This window comes from Tachysurus fulvidraco, chromosome 5 (genome assembly GCF_022655615.1).
Source record: "Tachysurus fulvidraco isolate hzauxx_2018 chromosome 5, HZAU_PFXX_2.0, whole genome shotgun sequence".
Taxonomy (NCBI): domain Eukaryota; kingdom Metazoa; phylum Chordata; class Actinopteri; order Siluriformes; family Bagridae; genus Tachysurus; species Tachysurus fulvidraco.
This window is the reverse complement of record NC_062522.1, coordinates 26846572-26873313: the sequence shown is the minus strand read 5'-3', so window position 1 is coordinate 26873313 and position 26742 is coordinate 26846572. Positions and strand designations below refer to the sequence as shown.

General features: G+C 38.0%; 1 protein-coding gene across 8 annotated transcripts in view; it reads right to left on the bottom strand.

The window, feature by feature from the left end:
- Positions 1-482: 482 nt before the first annotated feature.
- Positions 483-26742, bottom strand: part of lrrfip1b (leucine rich repeat (in FLII) interacting protein 1b) — a 45751-nt gene continuing 19491 nt past the window's right edge. For 2 of the 8 annotated variants that reach the window (XM_027133465.2, XM_027133470.2), the window contains exons 2-12: positions 25459-25545; positions 20870-20920; positions 16641-16718; positions 16325-16354; positions 16101-16226; positions 15385-15555; positions 14056-14148; positions 12603-12695; positions 11165-11257; positions 10953-11079; positions 7401-10475 (exon numbers count right to left, since the gene is read on the bottom strand). In XM_027133465.2, coding sequence (XP_026989266.2) covers positions 9712-10475; positions 10953-11079; positions 11165-11257; positions 12603-12695; positions 14056-14148; positions 15385-15555; positions 16101-16226; positions 16325-16354; positions 16641-16718; positions 20870-20920; positions 25459-25545 — 1713 coding nt within the window. In that variant the 3' untranslated portion in view covers positions 7401-9711. Of the gene's footprint in view, positions 3542-4310; positions 4416-4505; positions 4586-5736; positions 5855-6024; positions 6075-7400; positions 10476-10952; positions 11080-11164; positions 11258-12602; positions 12696-14055; positions 14149-15384; positions 15556-16100; positions 16227-16324; positions 16355-16640; positions 16719-20869; positions 20921-21969; positions 22015-22927; positions 22976-23496; positions 23515-25458; positions 25546-26742 lie in introns of those variants that run through there. The other 6 variants (XM_047813573.1, XM_027133463.2, XM_027133464.2 and 3 more) reach the window with 6 other exon arrangements.

The window sequence follows — 26742 nt, the reverse complement described above, 5'->3', positions numbered from 1 at the left end:
TGAATATTTTTTTTCCAACAAATTACAGTAGCAATCCGAATACACTAATACAACAAAACGATACAGTGGTTGAGAAAATGTAAGGAAAAGAGTGAACATGTAGGGCATTCATTCATTCATTCAACTCGTGTCACGGGGATCTCAAGCGTCATTGGGCATCAAGGCAGGATACACCCTGGATGGAGTGCCAACCCATCGCAGGGCACACACACGCTCTCATTCACTCACGCACTCACACACTACGGACAATGTTCCAGAGATGCCAATCAACCTACCCTGCATGTCTTTGGACCGGGGGAGGAAACCGGAGTACCCGGAGGAAACCCCCGAGGCACGGGGAGAACATGCAAACTCCACACACACAAGGCGGAGGCGGGAATCGAACCCCCAACCTTGGAGGTGTGAGGCGAACGTGCTAACCATGATTCCAAAGAATTATAGACATAAACTGAGCATTATGAATGCAGGCTTCATAGACAATGTTACAACAAGAAGTTTAATTCAGGAATTCTAAGCATTATTGCAATATATTTTTGATCACTTAAAAAAAAAACATTCATTCATTCCAAATTCCACTGATGTTATAAGCTGGTGATATCCAAGTGAAAGTTCTGTGCCTGTCTACATCTTGTTTTGGCAGTCCTTCTTACTACTGAGCAGGTCTAATTGCTTTTCTGTTTTTTGACACACTTAGACATATTAAAGAAAACATATGAACAACAATGGCAACAACAACAACAACAACAACAACAAAAAACCCTAAATAAAGTAGCATTGGCATTGGTGTGTTTTACATTTATGGTGTTTATGAAAGTATGCATCAGAATGTTGTCAAATACATCTCACTCTGCCTTACTGAGATGGATTTTATTTGTATGTTTTGATTTATTTAATTTGAAACCAAATCACACTGGATGCTTGATATTTAAGTGCATTGAACCTTCTAGTTACTAGTGGAAACTTAAGACGAGTCCCTGCCTTAACTTAATTAATGTTAGTTAGTGTCCCTTCTTGGTCTTATTAGACCTTATACTGCTTTCCCTCTGCTGTTCTGTGATAATGGAATGTCATGAAGGATATGTAATGCGAATGCAAAGCTAGAAGGCAGAAAGACATTTCAGAAATACTTTTACGGACATAAGTTACAAGTTAGAATTTATCTGCATCTTACAGTAACTGGTGTGCAGTTGGAGTCCATAAGCCTGAGTCCACTAGGAAGAAGTGTAATCATTACTTGTTAAAAAAAAAAACGAACAGGGTATTCAGCTATAAATGTATGCAAATGTACTATTTATAAGTCAACACACACACACACACTGTTAAAGCAGAAGTGCACAATGTAGTTGTTAAATGGGAAATGCAAAGTCTGGTGAAGCCTAAATGGAATTGAACATACTGTACTGCAAGTCAACTGCAGTCTAGTGGTCTGAAGTCACTGTAACTCTGACCAGGAAAGTAGTTACAGACGATGAAATGAATGAACTGCAATAAGTTAGTTTTGTCCACACAATTATCCAAAGAATACATAGAGGATGGGATACCAGTCCATTGCTTTTCCCTAAAATCTTCGAGAAATATTGCCTGATAGAATTCCTGATACAATATATTTTATTCTTTGTAGCAGACCCAGACTTTTTTACCCAGACATGTTGCTTGCACACCAGTATCTGAATCACAGGTAATGTGTACTGAGTTGTAAAAAAAACACACACACACAAAAAAAAAACAACAAACATAAGGAATAATCCACTTGTGCATTACATATGAAGACACAGGCCTTAAAGCCACATTAGCCAACACACTCTACAAAGGCCCTTTTGATCTGAAGCTAGTTCAGTGGAACAGTCTGTGATTAACTCGTACTGTTCTGTTTAGCTAAAAACTTTGTGCTTGTTAAAACAATTGAACACTAAGAAAAAAAAGAATAAATGCGGAGATTATGTTCAATATAGTAAATAAGGAATGTGCAAAATAACATTCATTAAAATTCTTCAATCTTTTATTTAGGATGATATCCATGCCTGTGCAGGGCATCTGTCTGCCTGTTTTCACAAAAAATTTAAATATTATCAGCGGCTTTGCAAAGATGTGGCTTCGGGGCTTCAGCTGCTGATGTACTGTCAAAAGCCAGTGGTCTTTTGAAGACTGAAAACATTTAAAGTACTAGACTTACCAGTACAAAAAAAAAACCTGTCTGTCCATTACTTCCTGTTTTATACGTTCATCATTCAGCTATACGCAGATTTAAAACTCGTGTGTCAAGCTGAAAACTGAACAGTTACTATTCCGTTCAGCACGTGCCACTATTGTTAGTATCCAGGAATTGGACAGTGAGAGATGGTGAGGTAATAATAATGCAACTGTTAGTCATAACTTCGGGGGTGGGGGTGTTTTTTTTTTTTTTTGCTGTTTTCGACTCAGGCCAAGTAAATTCAGAGACCTACAGTAACTCAAGTAAATACTCTTTACAACCATGGTGAGCAAAAAAGTATCTCAGAACACAGACTATGTCACAGATTGAGGTGGATGTGCTACAGCAGCAGAAGACCACAATGTTCCACTCCTATAAACCAAGAAAAATAATCTGAGGCTACATGGGCACAAGCCACTCAAACTGTACTGTTCATGTAAAAATTTTGGGAAATTATGTTTTTTCCCTCCGATCTTCAACTGCCAATTTTCTGCGATTTGATGAATTGTTCTGCTGTCACACAATTGGTAATTTGATAATAGCATGAATGATCAGGTGTTCCGGTATTCCTAATAATGAGGCCAGTAAATGTATATAACAGTTTTGTGAATCATATTTTACAATTTTCTAAATTTTAAATGTTTCTAAATTTAAAAGAGGGTCAATAAAAAAACACTTGGTTTTGTCCCTCTGGGGAGCCCTGTGACGTTCGATGCACTGCTTCATACAACAGGCAGTTTTCTTTCTAGTGAAAGTGGGAAAAAAAACCCTAACAGCATATAATACTTGGTGTATAATAAACAGAACAGAGAGTTAATCCAGATAACTGTAATTCTCCTCAATGATAACCCAAATCAGTTCTTTCCTCACAATGAATTCTCGACACCACCAGATGGCGCATAGGTGATAAAGTGCATGTTCCAGTAGGTGGCGCCAAAATTTAATATACTGATCTCAGGAAACTGCATTATGATCCAACCTCTCTGGTATACACTGGGGACACTTCACCATAGCCAAAAGTTAGACTCCAAATAAATGTCCAATTCCTAGGATGTCAGTATTATTTGTATATCATTTTCCCTTTTCTCATGGTTCGTAGACTGTTTAATGCAGCGTCGTGTGTGATGTAGTGGGGACAAATTCTGTTTGATGTGGAACTTGATATGCAGATAACAAGTGCAGATGCTACTGATGCCAATAAAAGCAGGTTTCCAGATTGTCAGTGAAGCTTAGCAGCCATCACTGCTGGGCAAGCATCGCATTCCGGTTGGCTTTCATCTTCTCCACTCTTTTGGACAGGTGGCAATTACTGGCCTCTAATTCGCTGATACGGTCCAGAGCAGATCTCAGCTGGGAATGGGAATTAAGCAAAAAAATAATTATATCTAACTATGATTAAATTAGGAAGATATTATTTAATCTAAAAGACATTTGACCACAACATACATTTCAACACCTCTTTGCTCTTCAACATACATGAGCTCAGATTTATACGACTGACTACTGTCGCTGTTACTAACACTAACATTTCTTGTTCTCTTGGATCCTCGACACAGATACCTATGGGACAGTCTAGGTTTGAACTCTTGGGTTTGAACTTCTTTTGAATACTGTAACTCTGACGATACCAAGATATCTCTCCTAGCTTTTCTGATTTTGGTCACTCCTGCTCTGATGAATAATATTGAGTTTGCATTATTCCAAGTCGGAAAACATGTCTTCTGTCCTTGACAAAAGACTGAATGAACAGTTTACCTGTACACATTATCGTAAAATATCAACGCATGACTAAAGTGACCGAAGTGCCATGCTGGCAATTTAGTAATGGGTCTATTGATTAGTAGTATGCTCCTGTTCACACAGTACATCGGGGGAAGTCGCGGCCTAAGTCGTGGTTAGAGAGTCTGACTCGTAATCCTAAGGTTGTGGGTTTGAGTCTCTGGCCGGCCACGACTGAGGTGCCCTTGAGCAAGACACCGAACTCCCTGGGCGCCGCACTGCTCCAGGTGTGTGTTCACTGCTCTGTGTGTGCACTTTGGATGGGTAAATGCAGAGAACAAATTCTGAGTATGGGTCACCATACTTAGCTCTATGTCATGTCACTTTCACTTTCACTTACCTCTCGCTGCAATTTACGTTTCTCCACTTTCAGCTCGTCCTCTACTTTCTCAGATGCTTCAGAGGCTGTTTTGTAGCGAGTCACCTGCCCCTCCAGACGAATGATCTGAGTAGAAGAAAGAAATTGAATTGTGAAATGAATATTTAGCTAGCAATCAGTGATTGCTGAGGTCTTCTATGCATTTCTGCTACCCACATTTTGTTCAAGTGCTGCAACCTCCTGCTCGGACTTCACCAGCTTAAATTTAAAGTCGCTGATTTGCCTGTTAGCGTCTCCTGCATTGATAAAGAAATACAATACAATATTATGAACAATACAGAAGCATAACTGAATAGTCAATATAGCAAAGTACTAGCCCTTGGTCTAGCCTTATATCTTTAGACTAACATGTAAAATATCCAAAACACAGGTCCATATCTATTGAGTTTATATTTAGAGAGTACAAATTTGCTTTTTTGTTATAGGCTACAGCATGGGTGTTCAACTGGTAGACTTTGGTCTTAACACAGAATTAGCAAAGCACTCTGACAATATTGTAGTCAAATTTGAATTGTTCCACCCATCCATTTTCTGTACCTCTTATCCAACAATAAGTCGTGGAAACCTGGAATCTATCCCACAACTTGAAGCTCAAGGTAGAGGACACCCTGGAAGGGGTGCCAACTCATCACAGGGCACAACTGAACACACAACACTATGGACAATTTAGAAATGCCAATCACCCTGCAACACTTACAGTATCACTTTATTGGGGAAGGAAATCGGAGTGCCCAGAGGAAACTCCCAAAACACAGGGAAAACATGCAAATTCTGTGCACACAGGGTGGAGATGGGAACTGATCCCCAACCCTGGTGGTGTGAGGCATGTGTGAATGTCTGATTAGTTAAGTGATTACATGAATAACTCTGCAACAGAAGCAGAATGACTAAACTGAAAATATGTGTTTATTCTCTAACATTTCACAAGAAGTTTAATCATAATAAAAAGGTGCCACAGTCAAATAAAATGTAACTACTGGAAACTGATGTCTTACTGATAGCCATGATCAAATGATTAAGTTTTCAAACTTAACTGCTTTCTTTATTCAGTCATGTTAGTTCCTTGTAGTTGGACCCTCAAAAAAGATTTGAACACCCCTGGGCTATTTAATAAATTTGATATTTACACATTGACAAAGATCTCCTTATTGCCCTGCAGCCAGTGTGGAGAATCTCAGACTTCAGAGAGAGAGTTGTTTGTTCGTATTAGACTGTTTAATGATTCGAAGTGATTTATATACAAAGTCTCGTGTTCCCTCTACATACAATATAATCACTTTACCAGTCCAAGCAACATGCAAAAAACTTCACTGGATGCATTTAAAACAAACATACACATCAAAAGAATAGAAGAAAACTGAAAGCAGGGATAATAAACACGTCTTACTCTGCAAGTCGATGATATGTGAGTCTAGGTTGTTCTGAAGGCCATCTTCATGTGGACTTACTGCTTCCTTGGTGCCGTTCCTCTGATTTTGATCCACGACTGCTTTCAGCTTTCTTACCTACACGCACACGCGCACGCACACACACGCGCACGCACACACACGCGCACACACACACACATGCACACACACACATGCACACACACACACACACACACACATGCACACATCAATGATTAACTAAATGTCAACAATAGGACCCTGTATTTGTGGGTAGTGATGAAACTTGCCTGTTCAAGCAAACTCTCCCTCTCATCAACCAGCTTCCTCAGTCTGATCTCTAGAAAATGACAGATATACACAACAGTCTGAACCATGATACACAATGGGTAAAATTAATGCATAACATGTGTGACAATATGTGCGTAACAGCTACATTTTCATTAAAGCATTCATATCCATCAAGACCGTACATATTATCCTTTAACATGTATACACAGTACAGTATAGCAACAGTTGCAGAAAGAAATTTTAAATTGTGTAGCCAAATGTACCAAGAAGAAATACTGCACCCTACAATACACACTTTCAACTTAATTATCTATGCATTATCTATGTTCAGAAATGACTGTTTTTACACACTATTTAGACAAAATGATTAAAAAAAAAAACATTTAGTCAGCATCAGATCTGTAGCTCTTTATAAATGTGCTGAGAAAAAAACTGATGCGAACTGGCACCAAAAAAATTGCACAGATTGGAAAGATTTTGCCCGGTCTAATGAATCTTGATTGCTGCTGTGACATGCAGATTGTAGTGTAAGACTAGTCAACAGCATGAACCCCTGGAGACAGGAAGAAGAAGCTTATATAAACAAGGTTTAATAACTTAAATACAAAGAGCAGGAACAAAGACGGAAACTACACAGGACAAAGGACGAGGAAGAACAACATACACTGACGATCACTGACGATGATTCTGAGCTGCCATCGACAAAGCAGCATGGTTAAATAGACATGACAACGAACACATAGGTAACAGGTGTGCAGAGACGGGGAGGAACAGTCTGGGCTGAACCGTAAAAATATGCTCCCAAAAATCCGGTCCAGATTGGAAGCTATCCTGCTGGGTCTGAGTTTGCGCGGAATCATTCTGTCACAACGGGGAGGATGAAGACAGACACAGATACAGGAAGCTTCAAATAAACTTATATACAAAGAACAGGAACAAAGACGAAATCTACACAGGACAAAGGATGAGGAAGAACAACATGCACTGACGAACACCGACGATGAGTCCGATGGCAGATGATGCTGATGGCAGCGCGGCACAGTTAAATAGACATAAAAATGAACACATAGGGAACAGGTGTGCGGAGACGGGGAGGAGTAAACAAAGGCGGGGCAGACACATGACACAGAACATAAACAGAAGCACATGCCCAAAAGTCCGGGCTGAACCGTAACAGCTGGTGGTGGTGTAATGTTGTGAGAAATGTTTTCTTGGCACACACTGGGCTCTTTGATACCAATCGTGCATGGTATCAGACAAACGGACCACATGAACACATTCCAGAATTTTAAAACACCCTGTGGAATCCATGGCATGAAATATTAATATTAGCCAGTATTAGCAGAATGATTCTAATAGAAGTGTATAGCAAATGTAGAAAATTTACCATTTTATTATATTACACAAAATATACAATTTACAATTGATTTATTTGAATTATCCTAAATAAAATAAAAAATCCTGAATAATCACCTTAACTCTGGTTTCTTAAATTCCTCACCACAGCATTGAAAATGCTTTGAGGATATATTCAGTGTGATCTATTTATAACTACTGTTATTAAGATGTCTGTTCACATCATTCAGCTGTATTTTAAAATAAACAGGTAAAAAACTGTTAAAGAAATAAATTCACATTTTGAATAGCTAACTACAATATAGAGAATCAGTGTTTAGAAGCAAGATGTTTGTTGTGCCGTTATTATGCAATTATTTATCATTTTTTAATGGTCGGTGTATTTCTAGTGAAACATCTTTGGAAATATGTTTAATGAAGGGTGAATGTCAGGGTGGTTTCTATCTGAACTCGTGAAGATTTCCTGTTGGCTCATAGAGTGCCAATACTTGTGACTCAGGATTACCGTAGGAAATATTTAAGGGTGTTCTTGCGTTACATAAAGGAATGAAAGATAAATAAAACAGAAATTTGATCTTAGGAAATCATTTCATTTTTGTGTTACAAGATCCTTCAGAGCGTGTTTTTATTCTTCAAAACACTGATTTTGACACTCCATGGATTCATAGTGAAATGATACAAATTCATCTTTACAAACCATTCTAGACAGACAGACTGATAAGTTTTGGAATTTCTTACTCAATATCAGACAGCCTATAATAGTAAAAAATAACACACTAAAAAAATTTACATGCTCTAGAATTAGAAACTCAAAGCTAGAATAAGTTGCGGTATAAGTGAGCTGAGCATTTATTTTAGTATTTAAGCATTTATACGGTTTCCTCCAAAAGTAGTAAGATGTACAAAACCCCAATGATGTGGGTTTGAAATCAAATGACGAATATGAGACAATAGACCTGAATTTCAGTTTTCATTTCCTGTTAATTATATTAAGATGTATATTTAAACAATGTTAACTCATTTTTTTGCAAATGTCATTTTTACACAGTCATAAAATCCATTTCACTGCATGTTGTGTAGCCGTGCATGTGTAACAAATAAAATATGAATTTGAACATGGCAACCTTGGTTGGTAGACCACCCAGTTTCTAGAAGAGCAAAAATATATATATACAGCTTGCAATAACTGCATCCAACCGGTGGCACACTGACATCACCAAACTGTTGTGTTCTTCTTTTCTGATGCTTTTTCAGCTTGTACCACAACTTCTATCAGTTGTTGAATGTTTTGAGGGATTTCTCCTTTTAGTCTCCTATTTAGGATGTGATACACTGCTCAATACATGCTTCCACTTCTTCCCCTGGTGAGGTTTTGTTGGCATGAGTTACACCAACATAAAGATGCTGCCATGCAAGCACCAACACACTACCACCACCATGCTTTACCAATGAGCTTGTATGTTTTGGAGCAGATCCTTTCTTTCTCCAAACTGTGGCTTAACATCATTCTGGTTCATCATGGTCCCAGAAACTTTGAGGGTCATCACTGTACTGTATTTCTTTACAAATTTCAGTCTGGCTAATGATTCTTACTGCTGATTAGTGATAAGAGATAAGATAAGATATACCTTTATGTACATCTTATGGTGTAGCCGCTATATTTCTACAATTAAAGTCCTGCTGGATTTTGATACCTTCACTTTCCTGCTGAGGTTGTCGGTGATGACACTGACTACTGTTATTGGGTTTATCTTCACTGTTCTCACAATATATCTGCTCTTGATTTTCCCTCTTTTTCTCAGCTTCAAAATGTCATGCTTAACTCCCATAGACAGCTCCCGGGTCTTCATTTTGGTTTATCCTTATTAACAACAAATGCAGTCTTCAAAGTCAAAAACCATGGCTTAAACAAAGAGCAGACAATCAGAGTTATTCATTGTTTAAACAATTGTTTAAATCAATCTGACAGGGCACACGGGCACATGCTCCAATATTTTTATCATTTGAAAAATAGGTGGGTTCAAACAAAAGGTGCCATGTTCTAAATTGTTTAACTCATATAGATGTAAATATCAAGAAATGAAAGCTGAAATTCAGCTGAACTGATCTACAGTATCATCTCATATTCATCCTTTGAAATCAAAACCCAAATGTCTTCAGAGAATTGGGAAGGACAAAAAAACAAAAAAACAGCCTTGCTGTTTCAATAATTCTAGAGAAGACTTTACATATTTAAAAATTAATTAATTAGGCATGTTTTATTAAAAGGATTAATGCTAATACTGTCTACATTGCCAGACTTAACTTGACTTTGCTGATTAAAAGTAAAATTAGGACACACTACAATCCTGTCCTCTCTTGTTCCTAAGCCTCATCCTGTTGTGCATGGTGTTGTCTCCTGGACGGGTTGTCTCATCCTGATGCTCAACTCTGGACTCATCTGTTCCATGTAGACTTATGACTTCAAAGTCAAACACAGAAGCTTCCTGGCAACTGTCTAAAAATGAAGCAATGCCTTTCTCTTCCACAGGGATGGTAAACAAGCAACTTTGAACATCCCCTGATTCAAGTTCCAACATTGCTTCAGAGTCCTGCTCACTGCTTGAAGAAAGATCTCCTCTTGTGGTGCTGGACATCTCTACGTCTATGCTGGAAATTGTTTTTCTGGGATCTTGATAACTTTTAGTGGTTCCAGGTAGCTGCATTTTCTCCAATGTTTCTTCATCTGCTTGGTTTGAAAGACTAGTTGTAGGATTGAGCTGATCATAAGTTGTAATAAACTGATATGGTGCAAGTGCTTCATTTAGATTTTGAGTCAAAGGTCTTTCTGGGACTTCTGTGGCTCTTGTCTTCTCCTCCATCCAAGGTTTTTCCATCTTCTTGTTTTCATCTGGTACATTTGCAACACAAACTAACTGAGCCCCTTCATTTGTTTTAGCAACTCTGCGGTCCTTTGGGATTTTTACAACACTGCATGATGCTCTTGACCCTGAATCCATATCTTCAGCTCTTTTTACTTCTGCATTAATCTTGGACATTTCTTCCATGTATGATGTGATGTTCATTTCAGGCACTTGGTCCTCTGGAGATCTCTCTGGAACATCATTAGCAAAATATGAAGGAGTGCACAAACACTAGTATTTTTTTAGACTGGAAGGACTGATTGGAGTAGATAAAGAATGAAGAAAATCACTGGATGAGGGGACGAGGTACAAAAAAGGAAAGGTAGAAACGTCATCTTTCTTCACATAAATGAATCAGTTTGGAGGAATTTGGAAAAAATTTTAGATGAAATACAGCAAGAAAAGCTGAACAAGACACACATTTATTTGGTCAAACAGGACAAACAGGAAGTAACTGATTAAACTCAGTGCAGGATTCATACTCTGTCGACAAAAATTAGTTGACTGAGATGACATTAGGTAACATTTAATTTTGCAAGATGCTTAGGCCCAAAAAGAAATTAAGTGACATTAAAATCATTTTAACCATTAGAAGGATTTGGTTTATTGCAATGCAGTTAGTTTAAATACAATTACTAGTGAATCTATTGCAACCAATAGTTTCTTACCTAAAATACTGTCGGCACTCATAGCTGGTGTGTTTTGAGCCGATTCCACACGTTCAGGTCCATTAGTCATGTTGATCCCTGTCTCGCCATTTGTTGTCACCTCAGATCCAAGGGATATGCCATGTTTCTGCGAAAGCAGAAAGATTTTTTTTTCCTAATCACTTACTCAGCCACAGGCCTAACAGCTGTTCCCATATTCAGATCTGCTCTACCTTAAGAGCATCCCTGAGCCGGAAAACCTCATCCCTCAGTGCATCACGTTCATCTTGGATTAAGTCTGAATATTCCTTCTGCCTCTCTAAGGCCTGTACAAGGCCAGCAACAGGAAGTGAGAAAGAAGAGAAGAAAAGAACGCAAGGTGAAGTAGGAGTAAGAAATACTGAGAGCACAGAAAGTTAAGTAAAACAACTTTGATTTGTGGCTGGATCGCATTGTTCAAGTATCAGTTTTCCTTTCTGCTTCCATATAATTGTTATTTGGGGGAAAAAATTAACTATTCAAACTGCTCTCTTTAGCACAGATTACAAAAATATGTCCTAGCAACTCTACAACCTGAATTCCAGAAATGTTGGGACGTTTTTAAACATGAATACTAAAAGACTTCCAAAACACATGAGGCTAAATTTTATTCACAATGGAACCTAGATAACATAAATGTTTAAACAGAGAAATTTCACTTTTTTATCCAGTAAATGAGCTCATTTCAAATTTGATGACTGCTACAGGTCTCAAATAGTTGTGATGGGGCAGCTTTACCATGGTGTAGCATCTCCTCTTAACATGTCTTTTTCACTTTGAAATAGTCCATTTTTACTGAGTTTTGGCCATCAGGACACGATGGTGCTTTTGGACCATGATCCCATATGACTTCCTTTTTGCATAATAGAGCTTTAGTTGGCATCTGCAGATGGTACGGTGGATTGTGTTTACCAACACAAGTTTCTGGTATTATTCCTGGGCCCATTTACAGTAGTAATGTCATTGACAGTGTCATACGGGGGCCCAAAGACCACAGGCAGCCAATAAAGGTCTTCAACCTTGTCCATTATGCACAGAGATTTTTCCAGTATCTCTGAATCTTTTGATGATGTTATGCACTGTACATTATTAGATTTGCAAAGCCTTTGCAATTTTAAATAATGGAACATTGTTTTTAGTATTCCACAATCTTTTTACGCACTCTTTCACAGATTGGAGAGTCTATGAGCCTCTGCCCATCTTTACTTCTATGAGACTCTGCCTCTCTAAGACATCCCTTTTATAGCTAATCATGTTATCAACCAACTTAATTAGTTGCTAGATGTTCTTCCAGGCGAATCTTTTCAAAATTTCTTGCTTTTCAGTCATTTATTTCCCCTGTGCATTTTTTGAGACCTGTAGCGGGCATAAAATTTGGAATTAGCTCATTTAGTGGATAAAAGTGTAAAATGTCTCCTTTTAAAACATATGTTAGGTTATCTGTTCTATTGTGAATAAAATATTGGCTCGTGTGATTTGAAAGTCTTTTAGTTTTCATTTTATTCAAATTGAAATAATGTCCCGACATTTCCGGAATTCGGGTTGTACACTAACAAAAAACTTAAAAAAAAAAAAAAACATTTTTATGTCAAAGTTACATTGTAGTCAGAAATGTCTGTAAGATGAGAGTACCCTCATTTTTTTCTCCTTCCATTCCAGAGTTTCCTGTAGATCAGTGATCTCGCTAATATAGCTCTGTTGCTTTGAGCGCAACTGTTGTGCATCCTGAACAGCAGCCAGGAAAAAAGGTGAAAAGAGAAAAATGAGATAGAGGAAAAGAGAAAAGCAAGGAAAAAGCAAAACAACAAGTGCAGAATAAGAAAATAAACACAGACCATACAGTATCTAACTGAAACAGTTAAGTTGTAAAGATGAGAGACTCTAAGCACAATTTGGCTCACTTTAACATCTAAACTGGTGCTACAGTGCTGTGAAAAAGCATTTGTGAATTTCTATTTGTGAATACTTGTCACTTTTTTGGACTTCAGTGAGAACAATCATGTCTAAACAGAATAAAACATGGGCCTGTAATGAATTTTCAGTGGCTGGCTTACAAAAATCCCTTCAGAGTGCATCGATGACTCATTTAGAATGCCGCAAAAGAACCCACAGAAACATCTAAGGAACCAGAGGCCTCACCTCAGCTAAATACGGCTTTCATAATTCCACAATTACAAAGAAACTGGGAAAATACAGCATCCATGCAAGAGCTGCAAGGGGGAAAGGACAACTCTAACATAGATGAACATAAAGAAAACATTGCAAAGCCTTATGGGATATGGTCAGCAGAAGGTATTCTGTGGAGCCCAACAGGAAGACATGGGCCCTGTTATATCGGGTGTAAATTTAACACAGATTTCCACAATACAAACATCACACCAACAGTTAATCTACTGTAAGTGATGGGACGCTTTACTGCTTCAAAACTCTGGGTGACTTGATCTATAAAATGAATGGAACCATTAATTTGGCTGTCTTTCATAAAATCCTGTAGGAGAATGTCCAGTCATCAGGCTGTTAACTGACGTGTAATTGGGTTGTGCAGCAAGACATCTATCTGATGCACTAGACCAAGTCTGATTGCCTTTATAGAAACAAAATGAAGGTTTTTGAGTGGCCTAGTCAAAGTCCCGACTTGAACCCCATTGAGATGCTGTGGCAGGACCAGAAACAGGCAGTTTATCCTGGAAAGCATTACAATGTGGCTGAATTATAGCAAATCTGTTAAGAGTGGGCCAGCATTCCTCCACAGTGATGTAAAAGACTGATCTCTAGTTATCAGAAGTGTTTGCTTGCAGATGTTGCTTCAAAAAGTGGCACAACCCATTATTTGGTTATTATTACTTTTTCACACAGAAGGTGAAAGGTGCTGTAGAACCTCTGTGATTCAATAAATAAAATTAAAAAACTTTAAATAACTTTAATTACTTTGCATAACTATATATTTTTGTCTTATATTCCATTTCGTCTGAGAATTTAATGTGGCAAAAATAGAAAAAATCTAAGTACTTTGAGAAGACAACATTTTAACTGATTTATAAGAAAGACAATAACTACTAAATTCTTAGCTAAGAAAATGATTTACCTTTAGTAATTCCTCACTCTGTTTTAACGTCTCTTTCATTTCGTTGAACTGGAACTGCAGGACATTGTGAGCATGCCGCTCTCGATCACACTCCTAACACAAAAGAGAAGTTCACACCTAAACATTAATGATAACATCTGCAGTGGTCACTGTAGAAAAGGAAAAAATGAGTAAGCAGAGCACCCGAGGCAAGGTGTACAGTAGTATCCTGAGAAAGGCAATGAGTATAATTTATTAAATCAGTCAATGTTTTTATTTATTTATTTATTTGTTTGTTTGTTTGTTTGTTTGTTTATTTTTAAAAGTTCACTAGAAATAAAGTGCATCATAAAGTTGTCAACTAACATGTTTGCTAACACAGTAATTAAAACTAGATTTGTAAAGTTTGTCATGACAAACTTTGATGTTGGCTTTGACAAAGCAAGTATTTGCATAAGGATCAGTGTTACCTTTGGAGGCAAGTGGACAGAAAGCTAGGGTGCCAAAACATTTGGAGGCAATTGGAAACGAGCATGTGACGTCATCCGAATACTCTTGAGGAAGTTCCCCACATTGGGCTGAGTGTTTTTATATGTCACATGTCCATGTTGTAAAAAGTTTTTTGATTTTGCATGTTTTGAGAGCGGGGCTGCGAGACAACCAAAAGGCCAGTCGGTACACCAATTTAAAACTTTGTTCAGAGTTTCATCCTAAAGGAGCTGGCCGAGTTTGGTGTAGATAGTTCGAAAGCTTGCAGAGCTATAAACCTCCAAAGTTTATAATGGGAGTCTATGGGAAAAAAGGCCAATTTGAGATTCGGTACCGGAAGTACCAGAACTCGGATCGCTTAGAAAAGTAATAGAAACAAACTTCAGAACGGGGTTTACAACATATCCGAATTTGGTGCATGTGGCTCGAAAGCCCTAGGAGGAGTTACTCTTGATAAATTTTTGTCTAAGCTTAAATAGGAAAACAGAATGTTGGCTTCTACAAAGCCAACATAAATATATAAAATAACAATAAGAAAAAATATATAAAAAAGTTAAAGTTTACCTTATGTCAAGAAATAATTGCCTTTAAGAATTTTATATATACTGTATATATATATATATATATGTGTGTGTGTGTGTGTGTGTGTGTGTGTGTGTGTGTGTGTGTGTGTGTGTGTGTGTGTGTGTGTGTGTGTGTGTTGTCTGCCACTTTTGTTGCTGAGCAAAAGAACAGACAACTCTTGCCCAGTGTTGTAATTAATGAATTTAATGACTGACCAAATGTAATGCAAAACGAGCCCAGACCTCTGTGCTGAATCACTGGCTGTGAACGTTTCTTAAACTGCTCATTGTGACGTACCTTTGTTTTCTCGTCACACTCCCTGCGTGCCTCGTATAGCAGCTCCTCCAGCTCCATCAGCGTGTCTCGCAGTGTGTCCACCTGGTACATCAAGTTGGACTTCTCATTATCCAGCTGAGCATTGGACACCATGGCCTTCCGGTATTTCTCCTCAGCTTCAGCCAGAGAGTCCTGTAATTTTATCAACCAAAAATTTCTGGCTTTGTTAACTTTGGGACACATATACAGGCACCTCAAAATAATTTAGAGGTAGTGTGTGCAATGAATGAAATGTCCTTAAGCTGTAACTTATCAAGAAACAAAATAATCGACAGAGGTATCCATTTACAGAAACTGGAAGACACCCTAACGCAGAGCAACTTACAGTTCATCTAATTTTTTTATACAATTGAAGGCTAAGGGCCTTGCACAGGGGCCCAGCAGTGGCAGTTTGGTGGACCCAGGATTTGAACTCACATCCTTACAATTGGTAGCCAACACCTTAACCCATAGGCCACCACAGGCTCCCTAGCCATGCCGTTTGCAGTTGGCGCACAAAAGATTTCATTAAAAAAATATATTAATCAGCCATGCAAACAGGGTTGAAAAGTTCAGGGACATGTACAAAGGAAAAAGGATCCATGAAGAGGTATTTAGAGGATTTTGGGATCTCTAGTCACCAGTCTGGAAAATGTGCTCAAAATTCTAGGCAGAGGAAGAATAGTCTTAAAAATGACCTTTATCTCTCGCATGGAGGCTTCTGTGTCAACAGATATGGAGGTATCACAGCTCCCTCTCCGAGAAAAGCCGCCACCTAGTGAGGCCAAAGTTGCAGCAGAGAGAGTAGATGCTGTCCTTGATCCCTAGAGAAGATATTAACCAATAAATATCAAGAAACAATACATTACGGTCTGCGGAAATTCACAGTTACGTAAACGTAGCTTTTCTAAAGATGACTAACCTTTTCCTGGAAGTCTGACCTTTCTTCCACCTACAAGGAAAATCAGAGTAGAAGATCATTAGATTTAAAGATTAAATACAGAAGGCTGTTTCCAGCTACAATACATGTGGGACTGTAGCAAAATGGAGCTGTGGAAGATCTCCATGTGCTGCCAAATTCCCTTATATTTTTTAGCATTTATACAAAATTTGCCACTCATTCTCTTTTCTCTTGCATTTCTGGTCATATACAGTATATATATATATTCTTTGTTTGTTAGTATAGAGACTGTAACTGAAGCCAACATTAAGAACCGTAACTGAAGATAGAAGCTCACCACTGGGCTGGCACGAGCTGAGCTGGCCCGTGACGAGGCTCTGGAACCGGAGCCCAAAACCCCCCCATAGTCCGTAGGCTGAACAGCCAGAAAAGAGAAAGCAGATACAGAAGTGGAACAAAAAACAGATGTCACCAGAAGGTAACAAAAGACCTTAGCAAGGAAGAATGACTCTTTTAGCAAAGAGATATTATGGCCAGAGAGAGATACATATATTACAAGGAAGGAAGCTGTGATCATTGAAAGAGAATATATTATCATATAAAAAGCATGCAACACCAGGGTTGTTGATTTTAAAACAGTTAACAATCTACAAACCAGCAGCATCTTATGACCCTGGATTATAATGGGGCAGGACAACATTAATAATGACAGAGCCTCAAGCAGAATTGAGCTGAGAATTGTCACACACTTCCTTTACAGCATCTGGCAGACACCAGAGCGACGTACATTTGTATTATTTATACAGCTGAGAAATTGAGGGTTAAGGGCCTTGATCGTGGACCCAGCAGTGGCAGCTTGGTGGACCTGGAATTTAAACTCATGACCTTCTAATCAGTAGTCCAACACCTTAAGCACTTGGCTACCATATCACACACATCTAGCATTCAGTCTAGCAGCTCATCTTGATTGGTTTTAATCATACCTTTTTTCACCAGTTTGAGGTTTGAACCCTTTGAGGTGGCCAGAGATGAGCTAATATTAACCTAATTTCCAAGGTTACATCTTGAAAACCTAGCACACACCAACCCAGAAAAGGAACACACATTTCCCTTCATCAAAACCTTTGCATGGGAGACAAGGTCACCATTGTGTGCATGCTTTTCTGATAGAGATCCACATTAACCACTGCATAATCACTGCACAGCCTTTTCCCTCCCCAAATCTGTGCAACACACCATACTTACTGTATCTAAAAATCGTAATGAAACGTCCCACTGTTGTGCAACATCTAGACTATGCTGACTAGTCTATGCTCACCACATGCATCAGATAGCCTTGGGTGATCCTGACTCTGTGGCTGGGTCACTGGTTGTTCTTCCTTGAACCTCTTTCGGTAAATACTAACCACTGCACTCGTAAACACCATGTCATGAAGATGCTTGCTGTTTCATAAATCCCACCCGTTGGCCCGTGTAATGAGATAATCAACACTATTCATGTCACCTGTCAGTGGTTTTAATGTTATGGCTGATCAATGTATATGGTTGAGCTCTGCCCTCTGGACATACTGCCACATATCTCCAAGGATGGCACAGTTTAGTCACTAATCTTGCAAAAAATGTTGGTAAAACACAGCATCAACATAGATTATTGATATATGCCCATAGGAAGTGACTACGTTTTAAGATTGAAAGCACAAGAAAGATTTTGTATAATTAAAAAAAAATCTCCAAACTCACAAATCAAAATCACACATACACAAGAAATTGCTTTTTGATCCGTTACGCTCAATATTAATAGCGACTAATGCAGTGCAGAGGCTGTTATGACACATCTGGAAGCAATAACATAACATCAGCGAGGGTCTTTGGTTTTGCAAATCTGCAAATGTGTTAAGCTAAGATAATCTTGCATGTGACTCATACTCAAGGATAAAAAGCAAGGATTATTAAATAAATGGATAAATGGTCTGGATGCTTCACACCAGTCTTTACACTGAAGTCTCTGGTAGTCCAATAATCCAAGCACAGGATCTGTATACTGTTTTATGCTGTCTAAGGGCCTTTTTACACCTGGTCACTTCATGTGTTTTCTCTGATCCGATAGGTATCTGATTTGTTAAAACTGTTCCATTTACATTAGGCCACATAAATGTGTCTTGGCGTATCTTTTTACTCCCGCCCAATATGCAAATATATTTTACCTCATTTCAGGGGTAATTGAAATGGACCACGCTTTGGTGTATGCGGTTGCTACAAAAAAAGTTGGGTGAAAGATCGGAGCCAGCACTGGTGGGAAAACATATTTGTTTCTGGCGCAATGCACGACTCGCGAGTCACGTACTTCTCTTTGGGAGGAGTATAGCACAGACTTATGTGGCTTGAACAACCACATTCATTTTCACCTGTCCAGTTTCATCTGAAATGCGTCCCAGACCACCTCCTGAAGTGGTTTGAGCGATCGGATTTATATCCGTCTCGAAACCATTTCGGAGGGCATTTACACCTGGTCTTTTTACGATCGGATAGCTATCGGATCACAGAAAACGCATGAAGTGACCAGGTGTAAAAACCCCCTAAGACATGGGTTAGAGTGTTAAATAAATAATGTAACTCAGTTTGAAGCAGATACAGGTAGACAAACAATAAGAGACAAGGATGAATTGCTTATAGTACAGGGGTGGCCAAATCGAAAGGCCAGGAAAGCAGGACAAGCTGATTTTGTGATAGTTTGTTTAAGCAGAAACAATGCATCTTGCTTCCTATTGACTATCACATAAAAAGTGTTTCCGAATGTATTTTTAGTCTCATGAACTGTTGGCTGAATGTCAGATGCATATGGCATGCAAAACTGCAAACACTTCACAAGTTTCAAAGTCATCTGATTGTTTGGATTCTACAGGATTTCCAGGAGACGTGTGTGTTGCGTTTTTTTGATGATCCACTTGGAAACAAAACCACTTTACATCCATCATGGAAAAAGAAAACCATGGTTTTTATACAGGTAATTGTGACAATAAGAACTTATGAGGATCAGCAAAATGCTGGATTTTCCAAATGATGTAAAGTTCACAGTACATTAAATGAACAATCTATTGTTTTTGTAGAGGCTTTACATTTTCACATCCCTAAACATGACACTGAACAAAACAAACTGTGCTTGATCATTCAGACGCCTTCTTGTGTGAGCCTAGGCCAATAAAAGTTGCTAAGATGTCCAGATCTTCAGTGATGGCAGCAGCTGTGAGAGACCGTATGTTTAAACTTAATCATGGTGTTTATGGCACTTTAATGCTTTAACTATAAAGCAAACTACACGCTTCAAATGCCTGCTGTACTACATCCATCTGCATGATCTGCTTGAACAAAGAGTGATTTTTACTGTCTGCTTACTGTATACTATTTTTCTAGTCTGGTTAGCAAGAACAAACAACAGAGGATCATTTCAGAATCCCAGGTACAGTATGTGAACACATTGACAAATTGGTGTCCGATACATCACCTTACAAGTGACATATCAAGTGACAATAAAGATACTAGCCAGATTTGAATGTTTCCCTTAGTCTGCACTTAATCAGCAAACCATCTTGCTAATATGTTTTTCCATACTGTTACCAGTTTTTTTAGCCTAGTCAGTTATTGAGCCACCATCATTTGGAACCTGGCAACAGATCTTTGACTTGTTCAGTGGTCTTGCTAATAAATATTTTATAAGTCCTCCCTTGGTATATACACATGAACAACCTTTAGCTACTAAATAAGAAACACATTTCAAAACACATCAGATGAAAATGTCCAGTTTACACATGGGTTAAGTCTTAAAATCAGTTATAGGCATTCTAGTGGCTATGATCACTAAATTAGTCACCAGATCCCTACAACTTCCTGTATCGATAACTACTGGTCATTCAGTAACACTGCACCTATCTTTTGTTGGTTTGTAAAGCTACTAATCTTAATTTACTTTATGCTGCATTCAATATCAACATTTATTTTATTTCAATCAAAATATTTACTCAAATGTATTAGAAAGATACATTTTATTTGTAATTAAGAATCGATGAATCACTTTCATTTTTCGATTTATTACATAAGGTAATGAATATTTCTAGCTCTTTGTGAATAGGCATAGTTTCGTTTATTTTATTCATATAAGATTCAGTCTATGACATAATTCATATCTGTGCCATTTCCTCCTTTAATGACTTTCTATCCTAGCTGAGAATCGAAGAGGATTTTGACTGAACGTTCGTTGTAAACACGTCATGTTACACCTCTAGGAAGAATTTGCAGAAAATCTGAACATTATGGAAAAGTGCAAGCTCTTCCAAATATTGTGCTTGATTTTGAATATTTCTGTATGTGAAGCGTGATATAAAAGATGCTTTCAACACTGACATTTTACTTTGATTGGATTACTGGATATGGGTTTTGTTTTAAAATACATGATTTTCGTACTTTGGGACTACAAAGCAACGGCATGATCATGAAACAAAAGTAATGTTGCATATAGCATATTATTGTGATATAAGATCTGTAATATGCAGAGGTTGCACTGATACTAACCCTCAAACTGCCCCGACTTCCAACAGACATCCGCTCCTCGTCATCCGAGATCTAAGCAAGGGGGACAAGAAACACGGGTCATTGATGCTTTGTTAGTGTAAAACCTTAGCTTTGTGAACAAGCAGCACTAAACAGCTACATGACTTCGTCTTCATGTCTGTTTGGAGCCAGAGGTAACGTGTGGGACTGTCTGACTGTCTGTTTGTCAGAAACAGTTCTGTAAAATACCAAATATTAATAAAAAGTCTAAACTTTTATGGAAGTTTAAGAGTTTTTAGGAATAGGATGAGAAACAGTGCAAAAACAAAAAAGAAAGACAAATCTGCCATCTTACAAAGGCAAGCTGCAGTAACTACACTAATCCTGAGCTAATAATATTACTAGTTATTATTATTATTATTATTATTATTATTATTATTATTATTATTATTATTATTATTATTATTGGTGCTATGGTTAAAAAGTGTTTATTTAACAGACAGATACAAGTATGCATAAGTATAAGACAGATTTAAGTATAATTAAAATCAATAGTATGATATAATAAGAAATATACCAATTTGTTTAAAACCACAAAAAGCTCGATTATCAATTTAACATTTCTGTAACATGACAGACTATATTTTTTTTGTCTTAGTAATTCAAAGGAAGAGAAAAAGTAGTCTAGTGAAGGGATGGCGGTTAAAGCTACTATAATGTAAATAATAACAGGAATGCACTTGTTTCATGGAAGTTTCACAACTAAAAAAATGATGAACAAAAAGAATGTGTCACTATTTAAGAAATGATCATCACTTATGTTATTCCTGGCAAATTGCTGTGATATAAGAAGAATGAAAGAATATGAAGATACAGAATAATAAATATATATGACATATTGGTTGTGATACTGTATCAGCCTGCATGTTTTACTGTAACTGCATGCCATGTCGTGTTTTATTAATTCACAGAGTACAGTTTTAAACCTCAAGTCATATTATTTTTATATGGTCACTTTAAAATAAACCAGAGGTTACTGTGTTTGTCGTTTGTTTTTGTTTTTTGCTCTGGAATTGCAAGTGAAAGCAAAGCAGAGGGAAGCAGAGAGAAGAAGTACAGACCGACGTGTGTCTCCGTGAGTGGCGTGAGTAACGCTCGCTGTCCTCCTGCAGTGAAAGTGGAGCGGGAAAAGAGAAAAAAAATAAAGGCTGCAGCAAACTTGTGGGTCAAAGGTAAAGGTGGATGAACTTTCAAATTCATGGTCACAATACTGGGCATGCCCTAAGCTCTTAATCTGTCACACATCACATGCGAGAGCTGCGTTCACACATACAGTTATTTTCTCTGCAAGTCTTCATTAAGTTATAAATATGTAGTACCGACACAAATGGTTGCAATAGCAATAATGCCGCGTGTGGCGCAACTCTCATTCAAACTTGACAACAAACCAGATTTCTTGCTTCTAAAATCAAACATTCTGGAGATATTTGGCATTTGTATATAAAATTCAGCAGTCTTCAGCAGCATCTCCATCGTCTTATAAGAGATGAAGGTTTCTTCCACGGATCATGTGCACTCTACTGCCTTCACTCCTATTGCTAGCTGCTGCACCATATCAACTCTTTTGCATCTCTGGACATGCCCAAATTCAGTCACCAATGGAGCTGAAAGAACAAAACCAATTTCCCCATGGGGATTAATAAAGTATTCTAATTCTGATCATTTTGATTCACTGCTCGCTGTCACTCATCTCAGCCGATGACCTTCATTCACTGAAAAATAAGCTTCCTGCTCGCTTTGTCACTGTATGTGTGAACATACCGTAGCATTATAATAAGTCAAATGACTGCTGTTTGTTAATGGCATCTCAGTTAAACATGATATAAAAGTGTTTCGGACTTCCTCCTCTGAGATTCAGATATTAAACAGGTTATTAAACACACACAGCATTAGCAAAATTCATCTAATTCGATTCGAATCATGCAGAGTTGCATTTCATAAAGAAGAAGCTGTGTTTACTATCAGATATTTCTGCTACAACTAAAGATGATGTTGCGTGACGCTTTTTACATGCCGTACCATCCACTGCTCAATATGGCCCCATTTGCTGTCCAGCCCATAATATTTCTGTTTGCACACAGGAAGAGAAGAGAAATCAGAAGAGAATACAGAAGATGGTGAAAGATGAAGCATCAGGGGTGTGAAATTATCGTACAAAACTTTGGAAAGTGAAACACAATGTTTAATCCTCTTTCCTTTATGTATTTATCATGTATATAATATTAAATAAGCTGCCTTTTTTCCATTCCTCAGACCTTCCAGGGTTTTTTTTTGGTACAGTCCAAACTGCTTTTTTTTTTTTTCTAAGGAAGCCTACTTGAATTGGTAAAATTGCAAGCACAGGATTCTTCTTTTAAACTCCTACTTAGTGAAGACGCGTAATTATTTCCGTGTCTTGTGATGAGACATAGAAACAAAAGTCTGCTCGACTTTGCGTTAAATTGTGCGATCTCAAAATCACGTGACCCTATAGGGACTGATGATGTTACCTAAAACTGTTTCCTTTTGAATCGTCAAAAACCTTCGTTAATCCTAGGACGTACTGTAAGATAAGGACAGGAGACAGTGAGGTGAAGAACACAACTTACCCTTTGAGCCTGATAAATCTAGAAGGAAAGCCATGAAGCAGAAACAGAGAGAAAAAGAAGAGCTGTGTTATCTTTAGCCCTTAAGAATAATCCATTGGCAGGGTTTTGTTCCTGCTGTAAACCTATTAGCTTTTGTCCGTTTTAAAGCTTAGAATGGAAATCGCTCAGCTGGAACAAACAAATAATTATACACTCTACAGTATGTCTCAGACATAGGCAGGAGCACCTGCTATAAATGAGCTAGATGGGCAAAGCTTTTCCTCTCAATCAAAAGGTAAAGTGACATCAAAATAAGACATCCACATTATTTGCTGTTAACAAGATTTGTGGGACCACAACAACATCACTGCCATTAGGCATAAAAATCGATCCACAGAATGGAATGAAAAATAAAAGCGAGGCTGGGGCTGATTTCTTATTGCAGACTATAGAGTCATGCAGACTGGGACAGTGTCAGCTGATTCCAGAGAGTGAAACACACCTTACTTATGTATAACATGTTGTTAGCATTGATTCAGAAGGTGTGAAATACAGCTGTAGATAGACCAGGCGTAATGAAACGATGTACGAGGACATTGGTGGTTCTCCAAAATGAGAAACTAAAGCACAAATTGTCTAATCAAAAGCCAGGTGTGATTTTTTTTTTGCTAGTTTGAATAAAACGCGTAAACATGGCATGAAGCCAGCAGCCATGGTACAGTTTTCTGTACTACTTCATATCATACACAGGGTCAAGGGGAACCTGGAGTCTAACCCAGTGAACAAACCCATTCACACACTATGGACAATAATGCATGTCTTTGAACATTCTGAGGAAACTGAAGTACCCAGAGGGAGAACATGCAAACTTCCCACCTACAGGGTGGAGGTGGGAATTGAACCCCCAAGCCCAGAGGTGCAAGGCAAACCAGCTAACTGCTAAACTGTTACCCCAAAAAAAAATGCAGACAGACAGTTAAAGTAATGCCTCTATTATAACACGGATACACTGCATGAATGCATCTTATTAGGCTAATAGGCTCTTATTGATAAGAGCTTTTGATACAATACATTACTGAACATCATGAATAGCTTCATTGATTGTCAAGGTTTTATTGCAAGTTACAAATTCATTGAACTCTTTTTAAACGCTCTCTGATGGGAATGAAGTCTAATAAGCATTTCACTACATCATACTGTGGTACTATGGTTATGTTCTGTATGTGATAAATAACATTTGAATTATGAAGGCGTTGATAACAAATATTAACCTTTTATCTAATATCAGTATCAGCTTATGTCTATCTGTATTAATTGTCATTAACAAATTAACCAAAGTAACATCTTAATGATTTTGAACGATCTTTTTCTTCCCACAGACCTACAGAGGAGATACAGTAAGACAGCACAATGTCGAGTCATTCTCTAACTTACCTCATGCACATACACTGATCCTGCTGAAGAAATCTTCTCTTAAACCCTCTCCACACACAGAGCCCCTTATTCACAAATCTGTAACACTAACTGGGGAAAGTTCCCGCTCGCTCTCCTGTGTACCACAACCTACTAATCTACTTTAGGACCTTTTAACAAGGCTTTAAAGCAGGCGTGACTGTACATGGTACGTGCTTATGTTCGTGTAATCCTGAGGCTGTTTGTAAAGTATATAACAGGGTTGCACATGCCTTATAGTTGGACGTTCTACTTTAAAAGCACATGCTCCATAAAGAAAAAAAAATTCAATATCTTCAGTTTGACCCTCTGGGAAAATTTTTAAAAGATCTAATTATGTTGAATTCTACAAATAAGGTGTCCTAGCAGCGAAGGTTTCAGACAGAAGCCTTTAGGATGTCAGGAAGTCAGTAGAAGTGATGCTAAACTACTGTATACTCAAAACTTTCACTTTAAGATGATCGTCGGTTCGTTTCTTAGTGTTGTAATGCTTCTTATTTCATTTTATGAACTTAACCAGTAGGGTCTCACCTCTTTCTGTTGCCTCTCCAGTTCCTTTAATCGGATCTCTCGAGCTTCTGCCCGGGCCGCCCGCTTGGCCGCCAGTCTTGCCTCCGCCTGGCGAAAGAACAGAAAAAAGAAAGTGCTAAATCAGGACCAGTTGAAAATCAATCCTATAAAACAAAATGTACCACAAGTATCCCTTAGAGAATTAAGAACTAAAACAAAAGAAAATCAGAACCAGAGTCTGCTTTATTGCCCAAAAATGATTCATTTTTGAGGAATTTGACTTTGTGCATGTTAACAGACCATCAACATTACAACCATCAACAATTAGGAAGAAAAGAAAAAAATCAAAGCCACTGGTTCTTGATGTACAATCCTGACTCTCATAACTGCATACCATTTCATATTAAATGTTTCAACCAAGATACGAAATTGTTCCTAGCAGTTACGTAAATCATATGCTTCACGATGAAAAAATAAATTAAAATAAATAAATAAATAAACCATCCCGGTATTTACCATGGTCGATGAAAAAACAGTGGCAATGCTAGAACATATCCAGCCAGTCTGAAAGCGGTTCTGATTTTTTTCAGCTGAAAATTAACTCTTGGTTTTAGATGTTTTTTATCCCTTAAATCCAATCCTCAGACCATTCGCAGGTTTTCAGTGATTAATCATTTACTTAATCTCATCACGGTGCTCATTGTGTTGCATAAATGCCAATCTGATAGATAACACAAAGTGGTGAAGCCCAGCACTTTCTTCATCTCATCCAGAAATCAGATTAAAACCAGCAGTGACAGAGTGATATAGTAGATACAGGTAGAGCATCAGGTAATGGACTGATTTAATAAGCAGAGTTAGAACAACAGTGGAACAGTGTCCCGTTTACTGTCGGGTGTTTTCGCGCTTCACATCTATTGTTTGTCAGATCCACCACAACCCAAACCCTACTATTAGATGTTTTGAGAAGCCTTTTCACGCTGGCAGTTTATTCTGACGTTCAGTGAACGTTTCCCATAAAAAACTGGTGTTGTGAAAGCTTTCATTACGGATCAGAAAGCAAAGCACGATACTGAACCCGAGACTTGCAGGATGTGGTGTGAGTGCGGTTGCACTAGAACTCTCACACAGTACACACACACAACCTGGGTCTGCACTTGTTCAGGAAGCACAGTAAGCTGTTAGGGAAACTTGTGGGACGTGGACGCCTTCCTGTTTATAATAGCAACAAAAAAATTAAAGTGACTCCATGTTGTGTTCTCCCCGCACGTTTGTGATGATGTAGTATGAATACAAATGCACTAG